The sequence below is a fragment of the Protobothrops mucrosquamatus genome, unplaced genomic scaffold (genome assembly GCF_001527695.2).
Source record: "Protobothrops mucrosquamatus isolate PMUCROS unplaced genomic scaffold, P.Mucros_1.0 scaffold1831, whole genome shotgun sequence".
NCBI classification, from domain to species: Eukaryota; Metazoa; Chordata; class Lepidosauria; order Squamata; family Viperidae; genus Protobothrops; species Protobothrops mucrosquamatus.
In genome coordinates this window covers 148,972-167,942 of record NW_015387964.1, presented here as the reverse complement: position 1 = coordinate 167,942, position 18,971 = coordinate 148,972, and the positions used below count along the sequence as shown (strand labels likewise).

General features: G+C 38.5%; 1 protein-coding gene across 1 annotated transcript in view; it reads right to left on the bottom strand.

Annotated features, from left to right (window-relative positions):
• Positions 1 to 3,370: 3,370 nt before the first annotated feature.
• Positions 3,371 to 18,971, bottom strand: part of LOC107294101 (tubby protein homolog) — a 41,167-nt gene continuing 25,566 nt past the window's right edge. The window contains exons 9-13 of the mRNA XM_029285537.1: positions 15,014 to 15,126; positions 14,329 to 14,443; positions 9,755 to 9,853; positions 6,252 to 6,423; positions 3,371 to 3,616 (exon numbers count right to left, since the gene is read on the bottom strand). Coding sequence (XP_029141370.1) covers positions 3,483 to 3,616; positions 6,252 to 6,423; positions 9,755 to 9,853; positions 14,329 to 14,443; positions 15,014 to 15,126 — 633 coding nt within the window. The 3' untranslated portion in view covers positions 3,371 to 3,482. The remainder of the gene's footprint in view (positions 3,617 to 6,251; positions 6,424 to 9,754; positions 9,854 to 14,328; positions 14,444 to 15,013; positions 15,127 to 18,971) is intronic.

The following is an 18,971-nucleotide window of genomic DNA, read 5'->3' as shown; positions in this document are numbered from 1 at the left end:
AAAACAAAATACGTAGCTCACAATCACAAGATTGTGGCTCCCTACCTGCCATTTAGATCACTGCAGATAGACTGGCTCAAGGGAAAATGTATCCATTACCCAAATTTGGGAGGAAGGATCTTTGAGACTCTCTTCTTTCCAAAAGTGTCAAAATCAAAGCCAAAAAAAAAAAAAATACTTTGAATACTTTGAAATCTTATCCATTAAAAGTTCCTTATCTCAACTTGCAAGTATTCACTGAGAGAAAAATGTAACAGCATAAAATTAAAATAGTCCAGATAGGGACAAGCATTCCTCCTTGTGAACCCTTTTCAGTCTTGAACAAATGTAAGCCAAACAACTGAATTTTATTTTCATATCATACAACAAATTTGATCTAGGCTTCATCAGGTTTAGAGTTGACCCATTAAGATATTATGACTAAATCTTAGCCGAAGAAAGTCTGATTTCAAGGAGTTTAAATGTGACACAGCCCAAATATACACTAATACACTCATACTGACAAGACTATTGTTTTTATGACCAAGTCATAAAATTTGAGGCCACAGGTTTAAATATATTTCCTAAGGGGCAATTCTAACACAGTACTCAGAAACAAATGATATTAACTGCAAGGGGGCTTATGCTCAAATACGTTGTCCAAACGGCAGCCTTAGTTTAAATAAATCTAATTTTGAGTGCACTTATTAATAAATGATCTCTGCAAAATTTTGAAATGAATCTTCACGTATTCCACATCCTGTAATTACTTAACTCTCTGACTCACATGTCTTTTCATCACAAAGTGTGTTATTGTACAAAAATTGTGGTACTGCTGGGGGAATTAGCTTTTTTTTTTTTTTTTAGGTTTTTCTCCAGCTGACAGAGTGATCGCTTCATCTTTGTCGCCAATGTTCTTTGACTTGAGAGCATGGCCATTTCAAAGTGAACCAAACAGATTTCATTTTTGCACAGAGGTGTTCACATACTACAAGAGGACCGTCAATGATCTAAAACAAAAGAAGTTTCACAGACCAACCACCTGCATTTCTATGCTGATATAAGCATCAGCAAAATTGTAATCAGCACTGGATGCACCGGCACTTTTGTCCTTAGTTAAGTCACAGAAAGGCAAACCTGCTAAAATTAACCCAACAGCCCTTTGTAGAATCCAGTGAAAATGTAGCCGAAAAGTATGTCCCCCTCAAATCTGATACTGCCGAGTCTTAGTATACTGTATATCTTATGTACTGTATACCAGTCACGTGCAATATCATATTGTGGGAAACAGTCACAAAACTAATGCTAAATGGTCAGATCCCCTTCAAAGCGGATTCTGATTTCAAATGTTTAGTACACTTATGTTTCCAAAAACAAGAAAATGAGATAAGCCAGAGTTTGCATTCTGAAATATAATGATTTGTTCGTAAAAAGGCACAAACATGCATACGTACCGGTAGTTATAGCCAGAAAAAGTCTTCCACAGATAGAAGCATCTCTCTCTTATTACCGGTAGTAGGAATAGTTTGATCCAGCAGAGGTTTTGTTCTGGCTGAAGAGATGAGGCCATCTTTACTGATTCTATCTCTCCAGGTGTTTCTATTAGGCCAGGGGTAGGGAACCTTGGCTCTTTTATGATTCGTGGACTTCAACTCCCAGAATTCCTGAGCCAGCTATGCTGGCTCAGGAATTCTGGGAGTTGAAGTCCACGAGTCATAAAAGACCAAGGTTGCCCACCCCTGTATTAGGTCCTCCAAATCTGCCCCAAAATTTAAAGAAGCCTCTGCAGTAAGAAAGTCCGTATAATCGGGGGCTGTAGAAATTGCTATCTATGTAATATTCTCTTTTGCTACCAATATTATTTTGAGAAGGGGTACCCTGGTGGAGCGCCCCTTTGCTTTGGGACAAAGCACCAACAAAATAAAAGCTCTAATTCAACCCGTCTGTTTAAAATCAAAAAGGCGTTGCAATTAATTTCTGATTTTGGAAGCTTTCTCTGCATATAACTGTTCAGTACAGGTTAGTCCTCGATTTACAACCACAATTGGGACCAGAATTTCCACTGCTAAGTAAGCTGGTGCCCAATTTTACAATCTTTCCATCCTGTAGTTGTTAAGCAAATCACTGCAATTGTTTAAGCGAATCGTGTGGTTGTTAAGCAAATCCAGCTTCCCCCCCCCCCCATTGATTTTGCTTGACAGAAGCCAACTGGGAAGGTCGAAAATGGCCATCACATGACCCTGGGACAACACAACTGTCATAAATATAGTTGCCAAGCGCTCAAATGTTTATCACGTGACTGTGGGGATGCTGCAATGTCATAAGTGCAAGGACTTGGTCATAAGTCTCCGTATCTTCGAACGGTCACTAGATGAATGATTGTAAGTCAAGGACTATCTCTTTTGGGGCAGAAAATGAGCAAATACCGTTCACTATAAGTTCCAGTTATCTTCTAAACAATTTCTTAAAAGAGGCAGCTCTATCAAGACAGGTTTATTCAAAGACTTAGATGTCGTTCAATTCATTTACAGCAGATGCAGATACTTTATTCAATGTCGGCCCTTCACCTTTCTAGAGCATTCATGTCTACCCAAAGGGCAGCAGTTCTCCAGGGTAAAAGACAGAAAAATTTTCTTTGACAGAACATGCCACACATGGGACCTGAGACATCATACAGGTTTGAAGCACATTTTCTCTTTCTTTTAGTTAGTGTAATGATTCAGCATCATTTCTCCCATCCATTTGGTGACTTTGCATGATCAAACTTCCCTTCTTAACAATAAGCGTGAACTGACATCAGAAAGTGAGACTTAAAACACAATCTATAAAATAACACCTTGGAGTACAAGTGAGTTGTGCAATATTAACTTGTGCTTCCGATTCCCTCCCCTCCCCCCCCATTCCATTCCCCATCAGGATTAAAAATTTGTCAGATTCCTTCCCACATAAACATTATCACAAATCAATTTCAGTCTTGGCTTTGAGAGTAAATGCTACCTTGCTTCTTTCTTGGAAAAAAGTTTGCATCTTTCTCGCGGTCTTATGCTTAAGATGGGTGACACAAAATTCTCAAAGGTGTGAATGAAATCTTGAGGTATGCCGACAGCCTCCGAATATGTCTTAAATCCAAAACTAGATCTGTGTCGTCATAGCTTTTATGGGTTTAAAAAAAGACATCATTGATCCCAATGGTGTTTTCACTTAAGCCACAATTATGTGCATCTTTATAACAGAACTGAGGACATTAATGTAGGACTTCTATTTATAGAGCTCTGATGCCACTTCCAGAAAAATAGAGAATAGGCGGGGAAAACATTCCTGAAAGTCTTGAATTTTTAAAATATTTTCTCTTCATCAAAAAAGGTTGGTCCTTCAGAAAACAAAATTTACCTGCCTCATAAGGATGTGTGACCACTGATGACACTACAGAAAATGTGGAATGTATGTTCTCTTCTTCCAGTGGCACATGGTTTTGGCTGTAGTGAAGTTTAGGCATAACTTGTTCACTCACAAGCCAGCTTGCTGTCAAAACTGGACAGTGCAATAGCAAAGGCTTGTACTGCACACATAGGATAATTATAATCCATTGTAAAAATATCTTCTGCCACACGGCCAAACTGCATCACTATGTAGTCGGCTGAAAGAATAAAGAAACATAAAGATACATCAATGTGGCTTTTAACATGTTTTAGACCAGTGGTTCTCAACCTTCCTAATGCCACGACCCTTTAATACAGTTCCTCACGTTGTGGTGACCCCCAACCATAAAATTATTTTCGTTGCTACGTCATAACTGTAATTTTGCTACTGTTATGAATCGTAATGTAAATATCTGATATGCAGGATGTATTTTCATTGTAACAAATTGAACATAATTAAAGCATTATATGTAATTATGTGTTTTCCGATGGTCTTAGGCGACCCCTGTGAAAGGGTCGTTCGACCCCCAAAGGGGTGACGACCCACAGGTTGAGAACCGCTGTTTTAGACTATGTGAATAGTACTAAACCAAACTGTAAAATTAGAAAAAAAGAAGTAATGTGTATCTCCTAAATTAGCTGAAATCTGAACTAGGACACAAGTGTTCTGCAGAAAGCAATGAAATGCAGGGCAGCTGGGGAATATGAAGCCACAGCAAAATTAAAAGTGTGCATTCAGAACTAAAGTTTGACTAAAATGAAGCAAGTAGGGCTTGCCTTTATATTACAAATCACGCAACTAAGCTAATTCAGATGTTTAGACTATGTTTAAGGGGGAAATATTTGATGTAAAGATAGTAACCAGAAGCTATTTTAATGTTTGTATTTTAATCACCAGATACTATGGTAGAGAATTTAGGATTAATATTGCTTTTACTGATTTTTTTTTTTAAAAAAAACATTTTCATTTCCACAAGATCAAGTGCATTTATTTTAGGAATAAATAGTGGTGACACCTTTATAAATCTAAATTTTAGTGGTGATCGTCAATTATTTCTTAAGGTATGATCAGTCTACTTTAAATCATTTCATCAATAAAATCATGAATTGTTTCATCCATAAATGTTGAATTTTAAATATCATGACCATTTGTAAATTCTGCTTATTTACTTTTTTTTGTTTTGTTTTATGTAATTCATTTATTTTGTTCCTTGAATGTTTTAAAATAGATAAAAGAAATGTTTTGATAAAAAGGAAAAAAAAGAAAAAGAAATGTTGCCCAGCTGTGTGGTATCTGGCACTTCCGCACATGGCAGAGACATCCTTATAAATGGCATTCTTTATAAGCCAGGAAACAGAAAAGGATCCAAAAACGTCGGTGGGATGAATAGAACAAAATCAGAAGACAGCTGCAGTGCCAGAAAAAGACTCAGCAAGCGACCCTTTTTCCTCCCTTCCCTTCCTCCTTCAGCTTCCATATTGTTAAGCTGGCAGATCCCCCAAATAGCTGCCTCCCAACACTGCTGAAAGGACAAATATGAAGCCTGCCAACAAGCGCTTAGAGCAAAGTTAGGATGTGGTGAATGAACCAGTGAAGAGAAGAACTACTTTCTAAGCAGGCTTTTTTTTGGGGGGGGGCTTTCATCAGACTGATGATGTTTCTTCTGGCACACCAGAAGAATGGTGAAGGCACACCATCTGCCCCCGCGTTAAATGATCGGGGTCAAAACCTCATCAAAACTACATCTGATAACAATGGGCATTAGTATATCTTTATAGACTGAATTAAAGAGGGCAAGTTTTAAAAATATGCACCCCCACCAGAAACTATGCCTCCATTGTAAAGGTTTCACCTCTCTCAGAAATAATTATTATATTATGGTTTGTCGCACAGTCAGACTGGATTTGGCATTTTTATCCACCTATCAAATCCTTCCCAATGATCTGGGATAGACAGATGTGGATGTTTTATGATCTTAAAGGTATTGTGGCAGGACGTAAGTTGCTTTGAATAAAGCTGCCTTTTGCAATTGACTGACGGTGATTTTGTCACTGCTGATAGTGTTCAAATGATGCTCCAATTGTTTTGGGATTGCACGCAAGGTGCCTAATACTATTGGTGCTACCTTTGCTTTCTTTTGCCACAGTTGTTCTATTCCTGTCTGCAGGTCTTTGTATTTTGTTATCTTCTCCAATTCTTCCTCTTCTATTCTGCTATCTCCAGGTGATTAAATTGTACACTGCCCAAAGCCTCTCTATGAGGATGATGGGCAGTTAAAAAGTTTGATATATAAATAGAGAAATACTGCCACGTCCATTATCCGGACTTTTTTGTCTTTTGTTATTGACAAGTCGTTAAGTCTGGGGTATTATGTGGCAGGTGTTATGCAATAGGTAAATTAAATTAGAAGCTATTTATGTGCTACTCTGAGAACAAGCTATTAGTGCCTTAGCTAGTCATATTTTATTTCATTTTACTTCTTTGCCCCTGCTAGCTCAACCCCAAGTCCTTGAGTATATAGATGGAATATACTTCAAGTCAGAAGAACAGAGATGAGAGCTTTAATCTGAAAATAATTGAAAATAACTCATTAGAAAAGACTGCCTTAGATTCCACCCTTGCCAGAAACTTCATCAAAACATCAAAACAAATGAATGACAATCATCCGAATTGTCCTCTTCATAGATATGCTATCAACATCTGAGAACAGGAAACTATAGTAAGAGGAATACAACATGAATTTTGGTTTGAGGAAACCTAATATCTCTTTGATATCATTATACAAAGGATCTAATTAGATTTCAGAAAAGCAATCTGTTTCCAACAAATTTAATTAAAGAAGCCATACTTACGATCATTGTCGTGAATAATTTGGAAGTTTTTCACAGAGGCCTGTGTTACACGACCATGGAAATTTAAAACGTAAGACTGTGTATCATCGTTCCAGACTGGAGTTTTGTTGTGCAGCTCAATGACACTCTCTGTGTTTTTATTTTGCCATCTTGAGAGGAGTGTTTCATGTTCCTATTTGAACCAAGGAGAGAAGTTTGGGTTCCCACCGAAAAGCTATCTTCCGCTCTTTGTATATATACCAATTTTCCATTCCAGTGTTCAAAACCACCCTAAAATAAAATCCCTGGCCCTCCCAAATCAATTGCTTAGGTTGTCAGAACCCACATCCTATTCTAACTCCATTTGTCATTGGGAAGCATACTGAGATCAACTAACAAACACTAACACTGACTCTATTGCATTCTAGGCTTATAACATAAAGTGGTATAAACTAGTTTGGAATCAGTTTTTGATAAAGAGTGTTTAAAGTATGGTATATTTTGATAAACAGATGAGTCATGCATATACATACACAGAGAAGAAAAATTAAAACCTGCCAAGGAAATCACAGACATGCCAAGACACTTCCCAGATCCTGTTGTAGAAGTTCATATTTCTAGAGGGCCAAGCTTTGGATTACATTTGGGACCTTCTATATGGCAGAGCAAATGGATAAGCAGATTTGCAGGTGACCCAGTATTAAATCATTACACAAACATATATATTCTAAGCATTTCTACTAATTTTAATGGGAGGCAGTGACACCTATCTTACCAATGTTGAGGAAGAATAAGAACTTAATTATATCTTTCAGGCTGAAGCAAAAATATAGAACTGAAAGAATAAAAATGACACAGTCCCCAATAAATATATATGAATATGTCAAGATATTTTTCCATATTTGCCAAGAAAGTATTTGCTTTATTCCAATAACTCCATTTTAACCTTTTTATTAGAAGATATGAGAAGAATGAAACCTTAAAACCTTTACAGATCTGGGATAGCACTGTCTCAGATTTTAAGAAGTAATATTTGTATTGCTACTGCTCTCTTCATGAAGGACTTTCATAGTTTCAGTGCAGATTTCAAGTAGCGGTAAACAGTTCCTTGTAGCAAGTAGTTACTCTGGTGTTAGAAGAGAAGGTCTTCTATTCGATACTGCATGACTGCTGGCAACAGAGAGCTTTGTTGTATGCATGACTGCAGCATATTATCCTCAACTCTGGATAATTGAGTGCTTCAGATCAGACAGAAGCATCCATAACCTGTGAAGACTCCTTGCAGCAGACAATGTTGAACATAATCTGTTCACTTATATTACCATTGTATCTAGGAGAGAAGAAGGTCCTCTCCCTGTTCCTCACGCATAGACTGAACATGCTAAGATATCCCCGGACAGACTTATGTCCTCAGGCTTTGGTTTACAAAAGAACAAGCACAATAGCCTAAAGCAAGGCTTTTCAACCAGTGGTACGGGTACCACCTGTGGTACATTCGCACCTGGCAAGTGGTATGCGACCATCCTAGAAAAGTGGTAGCGGGGGAGGGGAACGAGCTGAACCGGTGGCAGCACCGCACAAGCCTGAGCGAGAGATGGCTGGAGGTGCAGGGCTGTCAGGGCTCAGTGGAAGCGCCAGGATCAGCGCTTCTTCGGGGCTGTCAGGGCTCAGTGGAAGCGCCAGGATCAGCGCCAGGCTCCAGCTGGAGCTCGGCGCTGATCCTGGCGCTTCTGCTGAGCCCAGAAAAACCCCCATCAGCTGGAATGTTGCAGCATCTCCAGGGTCTTGTGGTTTACATTCAGATGCTTGGCAACTGATTCATATTTATGACGGTCACAGTGTCCCAGGGTCATGTGAAGTGACCAAAACATGCTGCAACCACCCAGCAGATGGGGGGAATAAAAACCAAACACCCACCCCACCCCCACTGCCAATGCTCAACAGAAATGGTCACAATGAAAACCTCGGACAGGAGGAAGAGCGCCGCCGGGTGGGCAGGCAGGTGTCTTGCTCGGCTGTGGCTTGGGGGGCACTTTTTTTCAGTACCATTGTAACTTCGAACAGTCACTAAGAGAACTGTTGTAAGTCGAGGACTACCTGTACTTCATCACTTTTTTCCTTTTTTGGGGGGGGGCATCAAGTTTTTGAGACCTTGCTAGGTGACCGGTGGTATTCGGATATTGCCATATCCTAAACGTGGTAGAAAGGGTGAAAAGATTGAAAAGCCCTGGCCTAAAGAACCAGCGTAGGAGGGTGGGCAACAGGAGCCAGAGAAAAAGCAAAATTGGAAGAATAAACTTGTATTTCGGATGGTTTTCCTGGTTCACTTTTTAAAACGTGCAATTTTTTTTTAAAAAAGCTACATATATTGTGCTTTCATTTATGTTTTTCTCTCCATTCTCAGCATTTCTGCCAGAAGGACACTGACTGTCGGTGTGAACATGTAACCCCAGTACTATCTGCAGAAGAGCTTGTGTAAACCTTGACACTCAGCACAGGGCTCTGAATACAACTTTTAGCAATCTTTTAGTACTGTCTGCAGAAGAGCTTGTGCGAACCTTGATACCAAGCACAGGGCTCTGAACACAATTTTTAGCAAATCAACTCCTGCTGTTGACAATGGCATGTTAAAAGTCAACATGCATAAATCCAATGAATACAAACCAATCAAATGATCTGTGGCCAATCACAGATCTAATAACTGCTAATAACTACAAATTAGCATATGCAGTATCTGCGATAGAGAAATGATTAATATCTATCTTTCATAGATCTCAGATACACTAATTTGGGAAGCTAGTGATCACTGTAATTGCTTATACAATATATGGGAATGGATTTCCACAGGTCCCACCTCACCTGGTATTTTTTTCTAGTTTATGATAAGTATTATTTTCATCTCCTATCTCTTTTCCCTAGCTTGACAAATCTTTTAGTCATAACAATGATAACAATTGTTGTTAGCAGCAGTCTGAGTAGTATTCTCTAGTTTTCCCTCTGGGTTGAATGAGAGGTTGAACCCCAAAGACCTGCCAGTCTCATTTTAACATGACAACTGGGCATTAAAAACCCAATCTACCTCGCAGGGTTGCTATGGAGAAATCATTAGCAGAGCAAAAACACAATTTAGGCTTCTTTCACTTCCTGGAGGAATGACAGAACGTAAATCTAACTAATAACGAATCCAAGCAGAAGAGATGGGGTGACTTTTCTATTTTTTAAAAACATTTTTTTTTCAGATTAAAACAAAAATAAAAAAACACTGTTCTTTCCCACTGCAAAGAATATAAGTTATGATAGAATCCGGGATAGTGTTATAGCATCTGCCCACCCTCTGTATTCAATTCCCTTTTTTTCCTATTCTCTGAATTTGTCCTCAGTGACTAGGAAAATATTTGTAAATGAATTCTGGGCTATGAAGAAGGAAATTAAAAAATCAATGTCTCCCAGGACTGACATGTAATTGCAACCTTAAAATTGGTTGAGCTAGCTTATGGTTTTTGAGATAATGGTGACTGACTTACATTCCGTGGTCTGATGGAAACTCTCTCATGATCCATATTCATTCCGGGTATGATAACACTCATTTTACGAGGACCCTTAAATCCCAAAACGTTTGTTTCCTGTTTTAAGATAATACGATAAAAATACTGAAATAGGCGTTTGTCTAAGAGGGAGGGAGGGAGGGAGGGAGGGAGGGAGGAAGGAAGGAAGGAAGGAAGGAAGGAAGGAAGGAAGGAAGGAAGGAAGGAAGGAAGGAAGGAAGGAAGGAAGGAAGGAAGGAAGGAAGGAAGGAAAACATAAATATGCACAGAATTTGGTACTGGCTACACTTTAGTTGTGAGATTAATAATTTATTTTCAACAGCAGCAATATCAACAACATAATGTAGCACTTTAAACATTTATATAGTGCTTTGATCATTCTAATGTATTCGATACATGCCATGGTAATCTACTAAAGTAAGTCACTTTAAAGCATTGTTCCTCAGCCTGATGGTCTCTAATTAAGGTGACCACATGAGCATTCTGGAAATTAAAATCCAAAACACTTGGGGGGGCACCTAGCATTACATCTATCTATCAGCCAAAGTTGAAAAATAGTGGTTGCCTATGTAGTGATGCTGTAGCACATGGGTGTCAAACTCGTGACGTCACGTGGCATGTCGCGACGTATCATGACTTTTTTCCCATTTCAGGCAGTGGGGTGGGCATGGTTTTGGCATGACACATCCAGCCGGTAGGTCAGCAGTTTGATACCCCTGGTGTAGGAGAAAGATGGGCTCAGCTCTTAGCCACCTAATTTTATATCTTAGAAGAGCACCATATTGAAAAATATGGGAAAAATAAGAGGGGAAAGCTGCAGGGGAAGGATTCATGCTTCTTTCTTCATTTACTACTTAGTGTAGTAAAGGAGTCTAGGCAGGGTACATCTTGTTCCATAATTCCCTCCTCTGTCAACTGGCAGTTAGTGTTCAGATTCTGCTTATTGCTTATCTGAAGCAGATTTGAATGTGTCAGGACTGCAAAATCCATCTGCTTATTTTTGTTATTACACTCTTTTCAACAGAAAATTAAAAGCATTGTAGCCAGTTGGTTAACCATGAGCTGAGCTTCAAATAACAGTTTTATGAAACTGATCCGTATTTAAATGGCCAAGAGATCAACAACAGATGGTTTCTCCTTCCAAATGCGATTGTATTTCTAATGATCTATTTAGAATTTCTCTACCACTGCAATTTTGACAGTGACCATTAGGTGCCGTGGCAGTTGTATTAATGACCAACAGCAACAAGAAAATGAAAGCAATTTTGCTCAATTTTGCTTTTACTTAAATAACATAATAAAAGGTCTCTGCATCTAGGATTTAATTAATGACCAACAGCAACAAGAAAATGAAAGCAATTTTGCTCAATTTTGCTTTTACTTAAATAACATAATAAAAGGTCTCTGCATCTAGGATTTAATCAACAATTCAACCCTCAATGGATATGGGTCAGTTACAATAGAATAATTTGTAAAGATGGGATGAATTTTGGAAACTTTCTGTATGAATAGGAAAAGGTTTTATTAAAATGCATAATGCAGTTCTTCTTACTACCAGTGCTATTATACTATTATCTTTTAAAAAGAATATTGGAATTTATTGTGTATGTGTAAGCAAGAGCAAGCTGCTTGAAAAAAAAGCTGTGCTTTCTCCTTTCCTCTCATTTGAGCCTTCTCACCGGCATCAGCGTGGCAGAGTTGCCAATAAAGCTGCAACCTTGACACAGGTGTGACAGGAGGCATGTGTTTCTCGGCTCTAAAGCCACCAGCAAACTGAGTACAGCAGCCAAATGAAAGGACGGTTTTTCCTTCAGAAGAAGTGGATAGTCCAAAAGAGAGGGGGGCGTGGAGGGGGAGGGAAGTACAGCAGCCCAGCAACACAAAGCACAATGTAAAAAAGACGCAAGAGCTGTACATGCCAGCCAGTAAAAGGAGAAGAAATTTCAGAGAGAAGGGACTTAAGACAGTATAGGCTTAAGAAAAAAACATTGATGCATGCTAGTAATACTATAGAATATAATATATAAGTACAGAGTACAGTATATTCAATAGTAGTAGTATAGTAGTATAGAATATAGTTGTCTTGATAGTAATTGTCATTGTAATATAATAATAATAATAATAATAATAATAATAATAATAATAATAATAATAATAATAATAATAATAATAGTTGGAAGGGACCTTGGAGGTCATCAAGTCCAACCCCCTGCTCAAGCAGGTAACCCTATACCATTTCGGAAAAATGACTGTCCAGACTTCTTAAAAACTTCCAGTGTTGGAACATTCACTGCTTCTGGAGGCAGGTTGTTCCACTGGTTAATTGTTCTAACTGTCAGGAAGTTTCTCCTTAGTTCTAGGTTGCTTCTCTCCTTGATTAGTTTCCATCTGTTGCTTCTTGTCCTGCCTTCAGGCACTTTGGAGAATAGCTTGACTCCCTCTTCTTTGTGGCAACCCCTGAGATATTGGAACACTGCTATCATGTCCCCCCTTGTCCTTCTCTTCATTAAACTAGACATACCCAATTCCAGCAACCATTCCTTATATGTTTTAGCCTCCAGTCCCCTAATCATCTTTGTTGCTCTTCTCTATACTCTTTCTAGAGTCTCAACATCTTTCTAGAGTCTCAACATCTAGTAATATAGTACTATAATATAGTATATACTATAGTATATAGTAATAAAACAATATAGACACACATATTAGTTTTATATGTTTGTTTTCACAAAATAAAACATCTCCCCAACTCTTCTAGGGAGAGATAAAGAAACCCAGTGCCCAGGGTCCTGTGCTTTTGTGTTCCTCTTGATCCTGGGTCACTCCAATTGAGCACGGTTTAAAAAAGAATCTGTAATGAGGTTTTTCTCCAATGTACCCAGGAATATTTTTAGAAACCTTCCTGATACCAAGCAACCCTAAAGTATGTGACCTAAAAAGTATACGAGTTGCTTTACTTTGGTAGTTTTTCATTTCTATTATTCTTCACTAAGATTAGATTATCTTGAATATTTTGAGGAAAAGGAAATACTTTAAACTGTCTGAAAGGATTATCTGTAGCAAAGAATCCCAATTTTCTTTTAGCCTTTGACAGACTGGAAATGGAAGATGGTGTTTATTTTATTTGCAAAATAATGCTGGCTCAGGGCATCTAGATATTCCTCCATTATCAAGAACAAGGTTAGTCATCATTCCTGTCCCTCAAGTTAACAAGATATTTATGAAGATCCCAGCTTAGCAAATCAAGAAATAATTGCAGTGTTAAACTGAAAGTATTAATTCTCCAGATCTTGTTACCTAATTCCTTCTCCTTTTCAAGAAATCTGGTTAAAGAAGTTTTTGTAAGACTTTTATTGACAGGGACTTTCTGTAGAATTTATTTTAATTCTTAGTATAACTTTATGATCACAGACAAGTGATCAACATGAGCTAACAGCATGTGGTGTGTATATTTTGGTATCTTGTATATCAGCGAGTCATTCTTGCTTCAGGGAAACCCAGGGCTTCAATGGGAAAAGTCACTCCAGGGTGTTTGTTGTAGCCAGATGACTTATCCAGCCACTTTCATGAATTAATGGGTATATTTACCATTTTTAATTACGCTGGACTTAAAACCAGTATTAACACATCCGATTTGGTGCACTGTAAACTGTAGATGTTTTACAGATGGTGACTTCAAAGGTAACTCCACAAATAATACCAAGAACCCCTTATTGAACAACACCAAATCCATGCAGCTGAAGGAAAAGAGCAGTCTTGCAAAGTGACAGAATGGTTAATTTCACAGTATTTATTAGCCTTTTATTCATTGCTTTGGCTAAAACTGAACTATGCTTCATACAATGCCATGTTAAACAGCATCATCATGCTGCCAGGCTAATACAGAAAGCAAGTACATGCTCAATCTATTTTTCATTCACGGTGGTACTCATGGTTCGTATTCCTGGAAATGAGGGCAGAGGAGGAGATACATATCATATTAAATATTACTTAGCACAGGAATAAACCAACTGGATCAGCCTACATATTGCATTTCCTCAGTAATTCCATTTGGGGCTGGACCAAGATATCCATCATCCTGTATGAAAATAATTCCTTTAATATTGCTTGGCCCTTTGCACATCTTATTTTGTAAGAATGATTGTTCTATGGCCTCTTTTTAAAAGATATTATATTTTGTTCTTTCACTGGAGAAAGTACGTAGAGTAGCATACAAATAAAGGCAATTCCTATCCATAGTATAAAAAACACAACAGGAAAGAAATGAAAGTTGGAAATTAAAAATGAAAGTAATACCAGATTGTCATTTTATAATATTAATTCTAATGCAAAGATTATGCTGTTATGGTACTAATATACCCCTAAGATATAAGTGTGAAGATGCAAATCCATGATGCAAAGAGCATATGTATGCAGTAACTATTATTTATGTAGAATTCATAATAGTATGTATTCTGGAAGTATAAACATGTTGAAGTATTTTAATACTCAATCCAACAATTGTTATTTATTCTACTAATACATATTTGCTTTTTTTGCGTAGGAAAACTACTTACATAGCAAATAGCAGCTAACTCCTGGCGTAGGTTACTTGCCTCCAAACTCGATGTCGTTTTCACTGGGTTAACTCCATTATCGTAAACTGTAAACTTAGTCCCCATGAGATTTGACCTATTATTGAAGTAAAAGAGTAATCACTGTCCAGTACTAAATATGGTACCTTATTTATTATCATGAAGGCTGGAATTGTGTTTCCCCTAAACCAGGAGTGGGAAACTACGGCGCTTTTATGATTTGTGGACTTCAACTCCCAGAATTCCTGAGCCAGTGTTGTATAGGTGTTGTATAACAACAGTTTAGACCAGTGTTTCTCAACCTTGACAATTTTAAGGCATGTGGACTTCAACTCCCAGAATTCCACAGCCAGCAATGCTGGCTGTGGAATTCTGGGAGTTTAAGTCCACATGCCTTAAAATTGTCAAGGTTGAGAAACACTGGTTTAGACTAAAACTGGAAATTCAAGTCTGCGGAGTCCTTGGTGTTCTCTAAGTTTGGTTATTTGCTTGCAGCTGTTTCATTATTCAACTAGGCAATATCATCAGTGCTAATGAGTATGGAGGTTATTCCCTATTACCTATATACACAGAGACTATGAAAGTCTACAAATATCAAGAGGTTTGAATTGCTTTAAATCTCAAACCATTTCACACTTTAGCAGACATTTTAAAGGTGGATGTTTACCTTAATTTTCCAATGAAACTCTCTCCTCCTCGTGACAGGTCTGTTGGGTCAATGGAGATGAGGTAATTTGAGGTTTTGCTCTTTTTCCGTTTCCTTCCAGCTAATAAAAATACCTAAAATATATAATAAAAAAAAGACAAATTCTAAGTAGAATCTGATGGAACCATTGAAAAAAGAAATCATGAGGATTTTTTCTTGACAATTTGAGTAATTAAAGAAAATGAGAATTAGCAAAAATGGGTTGAAAAGATCAGTAGAGAATTTTACTCTCTTGGATCCATTATGGATGGTTTAAATAATTAGCCTAGAACATTTTGTTAAAGGTTTACATTCTGCTTAAATAGTTTCCTTTTAATGAAAGGAAAACATTTTCCAGTTCAGATCAGAATGCAGAATCCTGTTGTAAGTAATTTGAAGAATCCAAACATGGAATTATCTAAGAAGAAAGTAGATTTTAAATGGAGTATTTAAATCATTGTTTATTCTCATTTACTCTTTTTTTTTCAAGGAGCTTCAATTTATCAACCACTTGACATTATATCTAGACAACATAAATGGAGTGAAATTTCACCAGGCAAGCAACAAGGGATAATTTTCAAACTTATCTTCCAAAGCATTTACAGCACTGAATCTACATCCGTATTTTCTTTTCATGGAATGTAAAATGACCCCCCACTTACCTACCAATTCATAGGTAATTATTTGTCAGAAGGGGGTGGGCTCACCTCCCAGTTGGGCAAATACAGTACTGTGGAGTCATCATTAATGAATCTAACTATCAACTGCAAAGCATGACACAATATTTGGATTTTTTAAAAATCATTTTCAGCTTTAAGCTGGACTCATCTGGATAGATTGCAATGTACCAATTCACAATGCAGTTTCAGCCTGTATATCAAAGCACACTAAAAGAAAAAAAGAAGTGCTTAATGTCAGAGTGCATGCTTTGCATGCAGAAAGTTCTAAGTTCAGTCCCTGTTGGGATAGACACAAAAAATAAATATCCCAACAGAAATGATGCTATTGCCTCTGAAAATAACTTGGTGTACTGTTTATTGCTCAGGGAGTTATCACAACATGGATTTTCCATGCAAATTGGTTAGATGACGCATTACTGGTTTCAGAGTATCTAGAAATAATGCTCAAATGGAAATGGGTAAATACGCTCTATATTTTATCCATATTTGAGACCAAAAAAAAGACCATCTCTCTAATGGAAAGGGTACCTCTAGCAATGATTCCCATTCAATCATAACATACCCAAAAACTAATCTATTGGCAGCCTTGCAAGGTAGTCCAGGCAAAAGATCTATCCAGAAATACTTACTCTCACTTTATTGTAAGGTTACATTAACAGAATCTTGCAGGTCTGAAAATGCACCTCTTCTCTCCCCCCTCCCCCCCCACCTTTTACAGTCCAAGAAACTAGGGAAGGTTCCTTCTAACCCTTCTACTCCATTGGTTCTGTGGTCTCAGCTGCCCCTTATCTGACAATTGTCTAGTCCAGGGGTAGGCAACCTTGGCTCTTTTATGACTCGTGGACTTCAACTCCCAGAATTCTTGAGCCAGCATAGCTGGCTCAGGAATTCTGGGAGTTGAAGTCCACGAGTCATAAAAGAGCCAAGGTTGCCTACCCCTAGTCTAGTCTGAGGCTTTTCCTCCTGTCTCCCAAACACATTCTCACAGACCATTACACCTATAGACCAATTCCATCTAACTCTAAAGGGCAAGAAAAAGGGAAGACGGTTAATCAAACCTCTGAACAAGAACATTTTCTCTCTCCCTGAAGTTAAATAGCAAGGAGTAGATTACACTGTACATTATGAAGCTGGATTTGCCTGTAGGAAAAGGAAAGAATAGACTACAGATCCCCTCCATGTTGTGATGAAATTTGTCAGGAAATAGGAACCTTAACCCACATAGACATTTAGGAACATTAAATAAACAATAGTTAAGTAAATACTGTGGTGTCAGGCTTTTATTTTATTTTATTGTACTCAAGGCAATCACCTGATTTCCTTCCACGTTTATCTCTTTTCTGAAGCCTAATTAGATGCTACCCATCACCCTCTGATCATTTTTCCTCTTTTGAAACTTACTTCTTTTCTTTTAGCCAAATATATATCTATGTTCATATCTTTGTTTGTATTTTCTAATAAACTCTATTTTTTTTTAAAAAAAAACCCAGATATTCCTATTGTGATTTGCAGCTCTTCTAGCTAGAATGCGAGGTTCACATTCTTCTGTATAATGGCCTTTTAGATCAGGGGTGTCAAACTCAATTTCACTGAGGGCTGCATCAGCATTGCGGTTGCCTTCGAGGGAGCTGGGTGGGTGTGGCTAGGGTGAGTGTGGCCTACTGGGTGGGTGTGGATGGAGTGGGTGTGGCCTATTGGGTGGGCATGGCCAGCTCTACATCGTTCGATTCAAGAGTGCTGTGGGGGGCTGGGCAGAAGTGGGACAGATCTGAGGGTCTATGGCAGAAGGGGGTGGGACCGGGTCAAGTGCCAAGGCATGGTCCACTGGAGGAGCCTCACTGCCTGCTGAAACCCCTCCGCCGGAGCCCATCAAGCCGGATATGTGAAGTAGGCGAGGGCCATTTGCTGGCCACTTCCAGGCGATGGTGCATTTCTTCATTCCTCACAAAGGGTGACACCTCCCCAGCATGTACCCAGGGGTCGGGGCCGACGCGGCAGGGGCTGGTTCTTCGCTGTTTCCAGACAGCCTTGTGGAGCTAAGACTGAATGCGTTTCAGCATAGATGGCCACCACAAAATTGTACATTGGCTCCCGGCCGACCTGGGCCAGAGCCAAGGCAGTAGGGGCCATTCCCTCACTGTTTCCAGGATGGCTTCGCGGGCCACATGAAACCATTTCGCGGGCCGCATCCGGCCCCCGGGCCTTGTGTTTGACATGTCTGTTTTAGATAGTTATAAATTGTTAGTATCATTATCTCTCCTTAGCCTTTACTTTTGCAAGTTAAAAATCTCTAGCTCCTTTAAACCCTTGGATTTTTGACCTTTTGTCATTCTAGTAGCATTTCTTTGAACTCATTCCAACTTAGAAATAGACACAATTTTTCAAATGCAATCTAAACAGCACAAAATACAGTCAACACTACTACCTTCCATGTTCTGCATGCAAATGATTCTACAAATGCTGTCCAAAATTGCACTGCCTTTCTTAGCAGCTGCTTACTCTTGTACAAATGATACTATTTCCAGATCCTTTTCACATGTCTGCCGCTAAGCCAGGTTCCCCAACCTTATATGTACACATTTTACTTTTCCAACCAGATGCGGATAGGCTTACATTTGTCACAGCTGAGCATTCTCCTGTTCAAGCTTCCTGAGGTCATTTCTTCCATTCCATGTAGGTAATTGGCATATTTGTCTGTTAAAATTACAAGCATGGCATTTGCCTGGCAAATCACTATCACTGCTCCCTCTTTATTCTCCACTGTCCAGCATCTGAAGTTGATTTATTCCTCTCCTTGCTAAAGAACCACAGAAAACTCCCCTATTCCTCTTTGCTTTTCTGTTTGTCAGTTTCCAACTGTATCTCCTTTTTGTAAAGAGTTTGTCGTAGGGTCTGGATAAATTCATGGAAGACAAGACTTTGAGGGTCTATCACTTATGAAGTTCAGTGTTAGCAGCATATCAGGAGCAGCCTACCAACCAGCTGCAGGACAACAATTGTAGGGGAAAGGGTACGTGAGCACTCCAGGAACATCTGATTGGTTATTACAAGAAGCGAAATGCTGCACTAAGGTAGACTTTGCCCAAACCAGCAGGGAAGTTCTTATTGTTGAGACGGTTTATGGTTTTAGGTTTTATTAAATTTATACCCCGCCCTTCTCCTAGCGGACTCAGGGCGGCTTACAGCAAATTAAAAAACAGACAAACCATACAAAATACTAAGTTTAAAATACAATTAAAATGAAATATTGATTTTTTGCC